Genomic DNA, 12,205 nt, shown 5'->3' with positions numbered 1-12,205 from the left:
ATTGTGGTAGATGGTTTGTGAACCAGACTATCTGAAATGCTTAGTTTTTACAATCAAAGAGCTCTTCAGCCCTCTAGTAGTCCCCTAACTAGATGCTCAGTATGATTCAACATGTGTAGTGACCATTTTAGATCTGAGTACTCTGTTACACAAGTGGAAACAATATCCTAAACAGACCTATGATTCAAAAAGAAGATTCCAGTTTGCCAATTACAATCTGTAAGTTGCCTTATGTATTGTTACTGAAATATCATCTGTATTCTAGTATGTTTTCATTTGCTTTTTATTTAAGAATCCCATAACTGTCCTGAAGATTGTACATAATGGCCTATTCTAAGGTTACTCTTCCTTTTAAAGCAGTAAATACTAGATCTCATCCAAGAGAAATAGAGCTTAATTTTTTCATTTGTTGTTAGAAATCTTGATGAGGCTTTGAAAACTTAAGTTTTTTCTCATCCTTTTGAGAAACGTTTAATTATAAGGTCTTTATCAAGTAAAAACAGAATTTATAAAATTTTAAATGGGTATTTGTTTTTGTTGGATCGTTGAATCACATTTTCTCTTGCACATTCATTTAAATCAAATGAAAGTCTGCCTGAAATGGCACTTTCACGATGATTCTGGGAACCATCCCTTTGATTGTATGGTATTTACTGCTGATATATGTATGCCGGTGTTTCTTGCCTTCCATCATACATAAATTTCAGTGGCATATTGAATACCATAGAGAGGAACTGACTGATGATAAATCAAATGTTTTACAGCATATTATTGGGACTGTTGGATTCATTACTATAAAAGAGTTATGTTTTATCAGTATTTTCAGAGCTCCCTAATACTACAATTTATTGGTGCTTCTTAATGTTCTCTGTTAATTATATACAGGTTCCAAAATTGGATTCAATTTAACATGTATAATACATGTTATAGTGAATCTTTATCACACAAAAAATGAGTAGCAAATATCCAACACTATCTTTGATTAGAACTATTAAGTCCAACAGCTTGTATTTAATGAACATAATGTTAATTACATAGTCAACTGGGTAGTTCATGCTGTATTATAAGAATTATCTATTAGAATAAAGCTATTTAGATGTAGAAGGTGCCAAAGGAAAATTGGCTAACAAGAAAGGGAATAACCTTATATGTGGTTAAGATGTCAGATGAACAATTTTAACTCATGGTCGTTTTTTTTTTACAGAGAATACATAAATTGGGTTTTTATTTTTAGTTCCTCCTCTTCCCTTTAGAGTTAAATGATGGAAAATGACTCTCGGTCCCCAAACTACTCTTATGCATCATTCAAAATAGCCCTGACAGGCTAGCCCCTGTGGTAGTGATGAGGTTTACGGCTTTCCATTCCTTGGTGTTCCATTACTCTGTCTACACCATCAAATTGATTAGTAGGCAGTGGCAAGCAAGGAAAGAAAGGTGGCCGCTGAGAGCCAGCTAGTGCCCATCATTTTAATGAACTGCTTAGAGATGGTTAATATTGTCCTTGATTCTCATTGTAGCTGATGATGACCATATCTTTTAAAATGTTTTCCCCCTCCCTTATTCTGCATTACAGGGCCCACTGGAAAATGATTTGGTAGTTTATGTGGCACTTATAGCAGAAAGCCAAAGGTATGAAATCCAAGTGGGTGGTGTGTTTTTTTGTAGGGAGGGAAGGGGAAATGATTGCTTTATGTTTACAATATCGAGTATGGTAGAAGATACTAACTTCAGAAACTCCTTTACAGGCTTTCAGGAATATCATTAATGTCACTTTAAATGGCCAGCATATTATTCATTTCATGTTTAAAAATAATTTTGTTTTAGTTGTGAATATTAAAGACTGTGACCAGTGCCAGTGTTGCCTGGGTTGTAGTTTTGAGAAATTTGTGCAAACACATGGGATTACCAAAATCAGTGCTTACCCTCCCTGCCAGCCCCTCATGTTTCCATCTGATGCTTCGTGGAGGATCCATAAGGACCTCTGAAGTCTAGTGCAGATGGCAAATTGTTAATACTAACAAATTAATAATGCCCTCCAAGTTAGCATGTTCCCTTTTATCCTCCTCCTTCATTGCTTCGTATACTGTAAATGTGTTTTCTAAAAACATCTCTTTTTTTCCCTATGATCTTTAGACTTCAAGTTTTTCTGAACACATATGGTATTCAAACTCAAACTCCTCAACAAGTAGAACCCATTCAGATATGGCCTCAGCAGGAGCTTGTAAAAGTAAGTGATTCTGCCTTTTTCTTTCCTTACTTTGTAGAGGTACTAGAGCTTGATGGCTGGACTTAGTTTACAGACAAGTCACACAGTTAAAATCTGATTCTGATATAGGACCAGTAATCCAAAAGCTTCTAATTAAATGGAGAAGTTCACTTTAGTGGAAATTGTTACTAAAAAAAACTTTGCACTCTGTGTGTGTGTGTGTGTGTGTGTGTGTACATTATGTTTATAGGTCTTGTTGATTTCTACTTCTTTCTGAACTCTATTACTAACCTAGGATGAGCAGTTAAACAACAAGTTAGTCTAAATTTTAATAGAAATAAAATTATTCTTATATTTTGATTTGATTTTTTTCTCTTTTATCAAAATGTATTCTTACATTTGGATTTGATTTTTTCCTCTTTTTATCTTTGATTTTTTCGTCTTTGATTATCAAAAAATATTTAGATGTGAGAAGGTTTGTTTAAAAGAAAACCTTCTCATACCTAAATATTTTTGATATTTACTACTTTCCTTTTTTCTCTTGCCTTCCTGTTTGGTGTCTGAAGTAATTTTAGCCCCTTTGGTTTGCTGGGTCTCAAAGCAATTATAAAGTAAAAGTAACATCTGTATGTATCATTGATGTAGTTCCATACATATTTGGGATGGAATTAAAAGGTAACGTTTGAGGCCTTTTGCATGCACTGCTCTGTAGATGGATCTGTTATTGCCTATGCTTGTGAATATTCTTGCTCATTAGAGACAGGACATTGTTGACTCCCACCGACTACTTTTTTATAAACTGCCATTTTTATTTAGTAATTGTTAAAAACAACATAAGAACAAACTGCTCAGTGTGTAGTAGAAGTCTTTATAACAGTATATCTCAAGAAGACATGATTAAGTTTGTTAGCTTAACATAAATGGTTGTAGTCAAAGTCTTGTTGCTATAACACAAAAATGAAGGCTTAGAGAAGAAAGGTACATATTACATGGGAAAATGCAGGACTCTGGTATCAGGGCTGGATCTTGACATTAGGCAACACAAACCAGAACCTGGGTGTCAGGTCGCCAAGAGCACCAGGTCTTGGAGAGTCCTTACACCTTCTCTAATAAATTTAACCACCGCCACCCTGCCAAGAGATAAAGCTGAAAATACAAGGATCCCTAGAGTAGGTAACAGTTTAAACTCATACCCAGATGTACATAATGTTACAAGGCAAGGAGTGGAAGCAACATGGAAGGAGAGGGAAGGATGCCAAAATCTAAGGCTCCCACGCTGTGCTCTTAGTATTTAGCTGCAGGCTGTCGGCTGCTAATACACTTTTAGGCTCTCCTGCTGAAAGCTCTAGAGAACGCCAACAAAGCTTATTCTTTGATAAACATACTCTTAAAACAAATTAACCCAAATCTGTTTTTTCTAGTCTAATTAATATTAGCAACTTATTTTAATAGTAGGTGAGTTTATATCCTACCAGACAACATGCAATCAAGATTTAAAAGGATAACATGGAGAGCAGATGACTTGAATGTGATATTCATTCATTCAGCAACAAACACATGCTATATGCAGAGCACTGTGTAGGACACTCAGATGAAATGACTTTGTCCCTGTTCTTAGTGACCTCTGAGTTTACTGGTTTGACAGAAAAAAACAGTGAATTACAGTTCACTTTGATAACTGTTATAATAGATGTTCATACAAAGTGCTTGTGGAATCAGAGGCAGTAGAAGGCCTTCTGTTACAGAGCAAGTGAAGACTTAAAACAGTTCCTGGCTTATTTTATATCTTGTTTTAAAGATGGTGTTAACAAACGACTTGCAATTTTGGTGTCTTGTGGCTAAAAAGACAGACTTGTGAGCAAGAGCCGACCTTCCTATGCATGTGTTGAGATGGAAGATTGTTTTTTGGTTGTAGCTGTAGCGTCTGTGTTCCTAAGTAGCTACTCTCTGGAATTCATCCTCTAAGATATATTACCTAGTATTCTGCTCCTTATAAGTCTGCCTTTTCAAAGTAAAGGTGTTCCCTCAAATCTTAGCTGATGCACATATTCTTATGCTAGCAGTTGCTCCCTTTCTTCTGAGAAGCCACTCCCTCCCTCAGCCCACTGAAGAGGATGTGAAGGCAGACAGCTGAGAGCAGGGCTTTTACACAGCATGTGGTTAATATTCATGATGTGATGACTGTAGTGTGATTTGCTTCATGGGGATTGGAATACAGAATTCTGCTCTATGGTACAGACCTAGTATGAAGTACTTCTGTATTTCTGGGTAGTTTGGTCACTACTATGTCTTTTGGTGCACTAAATGTTATGAATGTGTACAACATGGGGGCAGTGTTATATGCACCCTGGAATATGGGGAGCACTAAATAGTCACAGACCTGCCATACCATGGTTCAGAAAGTTAAGGAGAATCCTTTTACTGTAACAAAGAGTAGTATTTAAAGGAAACCCACCTAGATCAACACATTTTACTATACATTTATTTCTGAAAATTTGAAACTATTAATATATGAGGTAAAGGGGGCTGCATCTAGTGTTATGTGCTGTGGTTTCAGTGCAGCTATGCAACATAATGCTTATAAAGCACCGTTTCTGGCCAGTTGACTTTGTCTAAAATCACTGCTATTCCAGAATCAGTATTCACAGCACATGTGGCTCAGGAGAATATTCAGTTGCTCCCTCATTCATCTATCAAGTATTTCCTGAGCACCAGCTACATATTAGGCACAGTGCCAACTTGGGCTGCTGTTCTACAGGAATGTACAACTCGAAAGGAGAAAGAGATACAAACCCAACTCTCACATAGATGTGTGCACTATGTCAGTGAACAGAGAGCTCTGGCAACACCACTAATTTTGTATACAATGAAGTTATTATGTGAAATCAGTCCAAATCACAATCACTAGATTATGTAGAGATAGTTGATTTGATTTTCCATTTAGGAAAATATAGGTTAGATTTATTTCTCTCATTAAATGTGAAAATAAATTGCCGACAGATCAAAAATTGAAAACTTAAAATTATTTAAATATAAAAGCACTAGAATAAAAAATAGGAGAATATGTTTTAGCTGTTGGGAAGGGAAGTCCATTTTTAGAATGATACCAATGCCAAAAAGCCATTGAGGAAATGATTGACAAATACTGTATAACTAAATATAGCAAACAGCCTGGCATATCAAAGGTGCTTGTGAAATTTCCTAGTAGAAAAATGTTTATATTGAAATACCACATGTTGAAATGAGATTCCACCTACTGTGCAGTCATTCTCACATTTCATAACAACACTGAAGAGGAGCAAACTGGGCAAAATATTTAAGGGGCAATACTCTTAATATACCAAGATTTCTTAAAACAAAAAAGGATGCCAAATTCCCCCATAGAAAAGGGAACAAATGAAAAAAGTTACAAAACATACAAATAGTCATTAAATATATTAGAAAATGCTGAATCACAAAATATTTTAATATAGTAGTTTAAAAGATAAAACAAAATATTATTTTGACCCAAGAAGGTGGCAAGGCCTGTACACAGTTAATACCAACTTTACATTATATTTCAAAGAGAATGTATTCTCTTTGATCCAGCAAGTCTAGGAAATTATCCTGCAGATGTAATGACACACTGTCCAAAGATGTTTATTGAATTATTTTTAAAGTAACAAAAAAAATGGGAGCTACCTTTATCAGGAGATAGGAGTTAAAAAAGGTAAAGGGGCTTCTTGATTAGATTAAGTGCTCAGCTCTGACACTGATTAACTCCTAATTCATTCCAAGACTATCTGTTTTTAACCTTCTAGAAATTCCAGAAGTTTCTGTTCCACTGTGACACCCTTCCCTGTTTTGTAATACTTCTGCAGACTTTTCCCCCTCAGTTTTTATTTATTTGTGTATTTATTTTTGAGATGGAGTTTCACTCTTGTCACCCAGACTGGAGTGCAATGGCGCCATCTCGGTTCACTGCAACCTCTGCCTCCTGGGTTCAGGCAATTCTCCTGCCTCAGCCTCCCGAGTAGCTAGGATTATAGGTGTGTGCTACCATGCCCAGCTAATTTTTGTATTATTAGTAGAGACTGGGTTTCACCATGTCGGCCAGGCAGGTCTTGAACTCCTGACCTCAGGTGATCCACCTGCCTCGGCCTCCCAAAGTGCTAGGATTACAGGTATGAGCCATTGTGGCCAGCTTTCCCCCTCAATTTTAATATTTCTTCAATCATTTCAACATAGAAATGTACAGAAAAAGTATAGACTCATTTTAACATCTTGTTTGTTTGTTTGTTTGAGATGGAGTCTTGCTCTGTCGCCCAGGCTGGAGTGCAGTGGCATGATCTCGGCTTACTGCAAGCTCCACCTCCTGGGTTCGCGCCATTCTCCTGCCTCAGCCTCCCTCGTAGCTGGGACTACTAGGCACCCGCCGCCATGCCCGGCTAATTTTTTGTATTTTTAGTAGAGACGGGGTTTCACCATGTTAGCCAGGATGGTCTCGATCTCCTGACCTCATGATCTGCCCACCTCAGCCTCCCAAAATGCTGGGATTACAGGCGCTAGCCACTGCACCCAGCCCATTTTAACATCTTGAAACTGGAATACCACAATATTAAGTTTAAAAAATGGGACACAGAATATATGTTATATGAACCCATTTATGGAAATATACACACATATTGACATGTGTATAATATGAGTATATATTGATTGATGTACTTTTAAGAGTCTTTAACCCTATCTATATTCTTGGTGCCCCTTAGGGATCATACAATAAACTATACTCCTTTCAGCATGTACCAGAGAAATAGTTGTTGCAAAAGGGATTGTGAAAATAAACAGGAACGTTCACTTTGAGTATATGGTTTGAATATTTCATAAAATGTATATAATCAGAAAAAATCAATAAAGACATTTTCATCTTGGTGGGAAATACTTGAAGGTGGAAGTTTAGTAGGAGATTATGGGCCTAGTTTTAAAAATGTTAAACAACTAGATTTTTTTAATGATACAGGAAGCCTTAGCCTCTTTGTGTTCTTTTATGAATCAGAGTCATGCACGTTGTACATTTATAGCAGTGTAAGAACAATATCAGATTTAAGAATATTGCTAAGTAGATCTGCAAAAGTTTTGCTCTCAAATCTCTCAGTAATCCAAAATCTAAGCTGACATCTTTGGCTAGCTTGTCTTCCTACAAGTTTTTGGATTAGGGTTCCCCCTAGCTTCTTTCTCTCTGGAAAGATCAAAAATTAACAGGGCAATACTCAGGGGCAAGAAAGTGACATGGATTCTTACCTGACTCTAACTTACAAATTTGTGTCTTACAGGCTTATTTCCACCTGGGTATCAATGAGAAGTTAGGACTCTCTGGAAGGCCAGATAGGCCCATTGGCTGCCTCGGTACATCAAAGGTACTCGTGAAATGTCCTCAAAAAGTAGTTTTTGGATTCTAATACCACATACTGAAATGGTGTTTGACCTGCTATGCATCCTTTTTCATTTTCATTATGTACTCAGACTACTTATCTAAAGTATTATTTTCTGCTAGTAAATCTTACTTATTTTGCATAATATCATATAAGTCTTATAAATATGAAGGAGCACCTCACTGCTAAATATATTTTTTCTAAGCTTTGTAAAATATCTAATTATAACAATATTTACTCACAGACTTTTTCCATCATATTAGAGGTAGACTGCTTTAAGTTTATTAGTATACTGATTCAATCAAGAAACTAAAATTTTTAAATATTATGTGGATGTCACAAGCTATTAATTTATGTGCTTATTCAGAATTAAACATCAGTTTTTATTTTTGAGACTTATAGTACTGCACCTTTACCTTTGGTATGTTCTTTAGTTATTTGTTTTAAAACTTTTTCCCTTACAGATTTATCGCATTTTAGGAAAGACTGTGGTTTGTTACCCGATTATTTTCGACCTAAGTGATTTCTACATGTCTCAGGATGTTTTCCTGCTGATAGATGACATAAAGGTAGCTTCGGAACACCTTCCTTAAAAATGGAATGACTTTGTTTCCACTGATTTTATCATATGTTACTATATCGAGTACTCCCAGATATCTGTGATACTAGGTTAACACAGTGTAAAGCATGACACTAAAACCACCTGCATAGCTTTGGAGAGTGTAAATTACTTGCAGCATTGGCATAATAGATGACCTCTGTCTTATAGACAGTTGTATGACTGCTTATTGTGCCTTTCTACAAATGAAATGAAAAGATACAATTCAGAAAAACAGGGGGACCTATTTTGAAAAATATGTTCATATGACAGTTTATCTCTTTTTGAACAAAAGGTAAATTAGCAAAACAATTTTATTCATGAAGAATATCCAGTAAAACCTCAACTAACTCATAACTCCATGAGTTAAAATCTTCAGTCCCTTTTCTACTTACAGAGCAGAGAAGGTTAGAATCATGATTTAAAGCATGAAATCTGGAGCCAGACTGCATTCGTTAAAATCTTGGCTATGCCACTTGCCAGCTGTGTGTTCTTGGGCAAGTTACTTAACTCCTCTGTGCCTCGTTTTCCCATCTGTAAAACTGAATAATAATTAAGGGGTGTTCTGAGGATTAAATGAGTTAATATATGTAAAGTACTAAGAATAGTGCCTGGCATATGGTGAAGTATTATATAAGTTTTTGATGTGATGATGATGATTATATTTAAGTCTTTGAGATGATTGATTGGTTGACAGATAGATAGATAATTAGTCAAATAAAGAACTCCCTCTACATTGCTAATGGTCTGTATAAATTCAGTCCAGTCTTCTCCACCTGCTGTAATATAAATCCCTAGTAATATGAAGTGAGTTAATCTTCTGAATGGCTGGCATGATTGTTCCCCCTGAGGCCATTCTTAAACTGTATATTTTAGGCTTTTTAAAAAAAGGAGGCCAAGCACATTGGCTCATACCTGTAATCCCAGCACTTTGGGAGGCTGAGGCAGGTGGATCACTTGAGCCCAGGAGTTCTAGACCAACCTTGGCAGTCTCTAAATAAATAAACAGATAAATAGATTAAAATTTTTTAAAAGAGGGGGAAAAAACCATTAAAACAAATGTAGTGTGATTACTTTTAAGAATAAAGTTTGAAATCATTGAACTCCAAGTGGTGTTCAGCATAACTTGCATGTACTCAGAGAACCTGCTAGAGCACTTCTACCCCTAAGTAGTCTAAGTTATTCAGGGTTGGATTGTGAACTGTCTTGCTACATAAGAATTTTGTTGGCTCTTTGGCACTCATGGTTGAGCATCCTGTTCATCTTAGATACTGTGTCATTACATCCTACCTCATTCTGTTTTGACAGAATGCGCTGCAGTTCATTAAACAATATTGGAAAATGCATGGACGTCCACTTTTCCTTGTTCTCATCCGGGAAGACAATATAAGGTAGGTTGATACAAGAAGTAAGGTGCAAGTGTCTCACTTGCCATGAACGCAGTGAGCCCTTGGGAAGAAAGGCCTCCTTGGATTTTTTTGTATACTTCTTAGTAGGTGGTAGAATACTTTGTATATATAAAGGGCACTTAGTATTAGATTATTAATTCACCATTCTGTTGTTAATCTGTACATTTTGTTTATTTATATTTTTTAGAGGTAGCCGGTTCAACCCCATGTTAGATATGCTGGCAGCCCTTAAAAAAGGAATAATTGGAGGAGTCAAAGTTCATGTGGATCGTCTACAGGTAGCCTTCTGATTTTCAGTATGCTTCTATTTTCAGGACAGTTAATCTACAATACAGCTATGTTTCTTAATATATGTTCTATTTAAGGTTTTTGTCTTAAGGTTTTATTCTCTACCTATCTTCCTATTCCTATTGTCACCTTTCCAGTTTATCTGATCCCACTAAGTCAGATGCTTGAACACTTGCAGCGATTTCCTGTGCAGAATTTTAGACTTCAGTAGCTTATCTCTAAAAGCTAGGTCCATAGTGGTGAAGTGACCTGCCTTATAACCTTGGGCTTTTAGGGGCAGATTGGCTGACTGTTGGTCCAGTGCTCTTTTTCCTGCTCTATACTAACATCCAACCTGGGAATAAACCTTGTTCCGTTCAGAACTTCACAGCATTATCTTCACAGCTCCTAAATTACAGAAACATTCTTTGGTTCACTGCTGGTCATAACAGCCTCTCTGTGCACAGTTCTCTCCTACTAAACACTCTGTGCTTCAGCCAATACAATAATTACTGTGTCTTGAATTTTGTGGGGTTCTGTCCCTCTGCTCACACTATTTTCTCTGCCTGGAATATCCTTCCTTCTTTCAGGGTTACTGGGCTTTGAGGTCTTACCAGACTTTAAGGGCAGCTCTACAAAATCATCCAGACCACAAACATACTTCTGTTCCTCAACATGCTTTTGTGACCTTTAACTACTAAGATTGCGGTCTATTATATAGGCTTATATACTTTCTTTCTGTAAAATAATAATGATTATTCCATGGGGTCTTTCACATAGTAGGTGCTCAGTATTAAATAAGAAAGAGGAAAGTTTATAAAGAAAGACCTACATAGTGTTATAAATGGCATGTTTGCATACTCATTCACTGGTGATTGTATTTTGCATACTTGATTTTCACCTAGGCATTTATCTTTTTTCCTTTATTTTCTGTTGCTTTGTCTTTTTGTAACACCTCCTGAGGCAATTTCTTTGATTTTTATCTTGCAGTTCTTCTATTGAGTTTTGCATGTTGGCTATCATGTTTTAAATTTTCATTTTTTGTAGCTTCCTGTCCTATGGATATTTCATGGATGTCATATTTTATCTTTTCTGAGGATATCACCTAGAGGTTTTTTTTCTTCTTCAATTTTCCTTTCCTCTGCATTATGACTTACAGGGGCTTTTCCCTCAGTCTTTCATGTTGGAGGCATTTGTCAGATGTCCAGTATTCTTTAGCTATTTATTAATTTTTAAAAGTGAAGGAGTAAAAAGTTCATAGGAAGCTGTGTGCTTGGGTACAAAGATTCTCTTTTTCTTTTGTTACTATTTCAGCTTTTGTTTTTGATTTGGGGGATACATATACCTGGGTATATGCATGATGCTGAGATTTGGGGTGTGAGTGGTCCCATCATCCAGGTTCTAAGCACAGTTCCCAATAGTTTTTCATTCCTTGCCCTCCTTCCTCCCTCCCTGCTCTAGTGGTCTTTTTTTTTTTTTTTTTTTTTTTTAAATACTGCCCCAGTATTAGGATTCACTGAGTTGAATGGTAGTTCTGTTTTAAGTTCTCTGAGTAATCTCCAAACTGTTTTCCACAGTGGCTAAACTAATTGACATTCCCACCAAACAGTGTATAAGCATTCTCTTTTCTCTACAGCCTCACCAGCATCTGTTGTCTTTTGACTTTTTAATACTAGCCATTCTGACTAATGTGAGATGGTGTCTCACTGTGGGTTGTTTTTGTGTGTGTGTGTGTGTATTTCTTTGTTTGTTTGTTTGTTTGTGAGACAGGGTCTCACTCTGTCACCCAGGCTGGAGTGCAGTAGAGTGCACAGCTCACTGTTCCCTCAACCACCCAAGCTCAAGGGACCCTCTCACCTCAGCCTCCCAAGTAGCTGGGACTACAGGTACATGCCGCCATGCCTGACTAATTTTTTAGTTTTTTGTAGAGACAGAGTCTTACTGTGTTGCCCAGGCTGGTCTCAAACTCCTGGGCTCAAGTGATCCTCCTGCCTCTGCCTCCTGAAGTGCACCCAACCTCATTGTGGCTTTGATTTGCATTTCTCTGATGCTTAGTGATATTGAGCTTTTTTTTTTTTTTCTTTTTTTATGTTTCTTCCTGTGTTTAGGAGGAAGATTCTTGATGAATTCACTTATAAGGTGACCTGATGGCAAAAGCTCCTTTTTGTTGTAGAAAGCCTCAGATGCCAATATCTGAAATTCTTTTCTCTAAGGCTTTTCAGTCTACCCAGAAAGTACATCTCTAACATCATGACCAAAGGACTTACACTTTGTTTCCATATCCTGAGAGCAGGGTGAAGGAAGGGAACCAGGG

General features: G+C 36.7%; 1 protein-coding gene across 1 annotated transcript in view; it reads left to right on the top strand.

The window, feature by feature from the left end:
- Positions 1–12,205, top strand: part of PHKB (phosphorylase kinase, beta) — a 243,942-nt gene that overhangs the window by 191,735 nt on the left and 40,002 nt on the right. Inside the window, 6 exon segments of the mRNA XM_011952602.1 lie at positions 1,574–1,629; positions 2,134–2,227; positions 7,519–7,602; positions 8,082–8,186; positions 9,524–9,606; positions 9,812–9,902. Of these exon segments, the coding sequence (XP_011807992.1) occupies positions 1,574–1,629; positions 2,134–2,227; positions 7,519–7,602; positions 8,082–8,186; positions 9,524–9,606; positions 9,812–9,902 (513 nt within the window).

Source organism: Colobus angolensis, unplaced genomic scaffold (genome assembly GCF_000951035.1).
Source record: "Colobus angolensis palliatus isolate OR3802 unplaced genomic scaffold, Cang.pa_1.0 Scaffold343, whole genome shotgun sequence".
Taxonomy (NCBI): Eukaryota; Metazoa; Chordata; class Mammalia; order Primates; family Cercopithecidae; genus Colobus; species Colobus angolensis.
The sequence above is the reverse complement of the archived record's forward strand: the minus strand, read 5'-3'. Positions and strand labels throughout refer to the sequence as shown.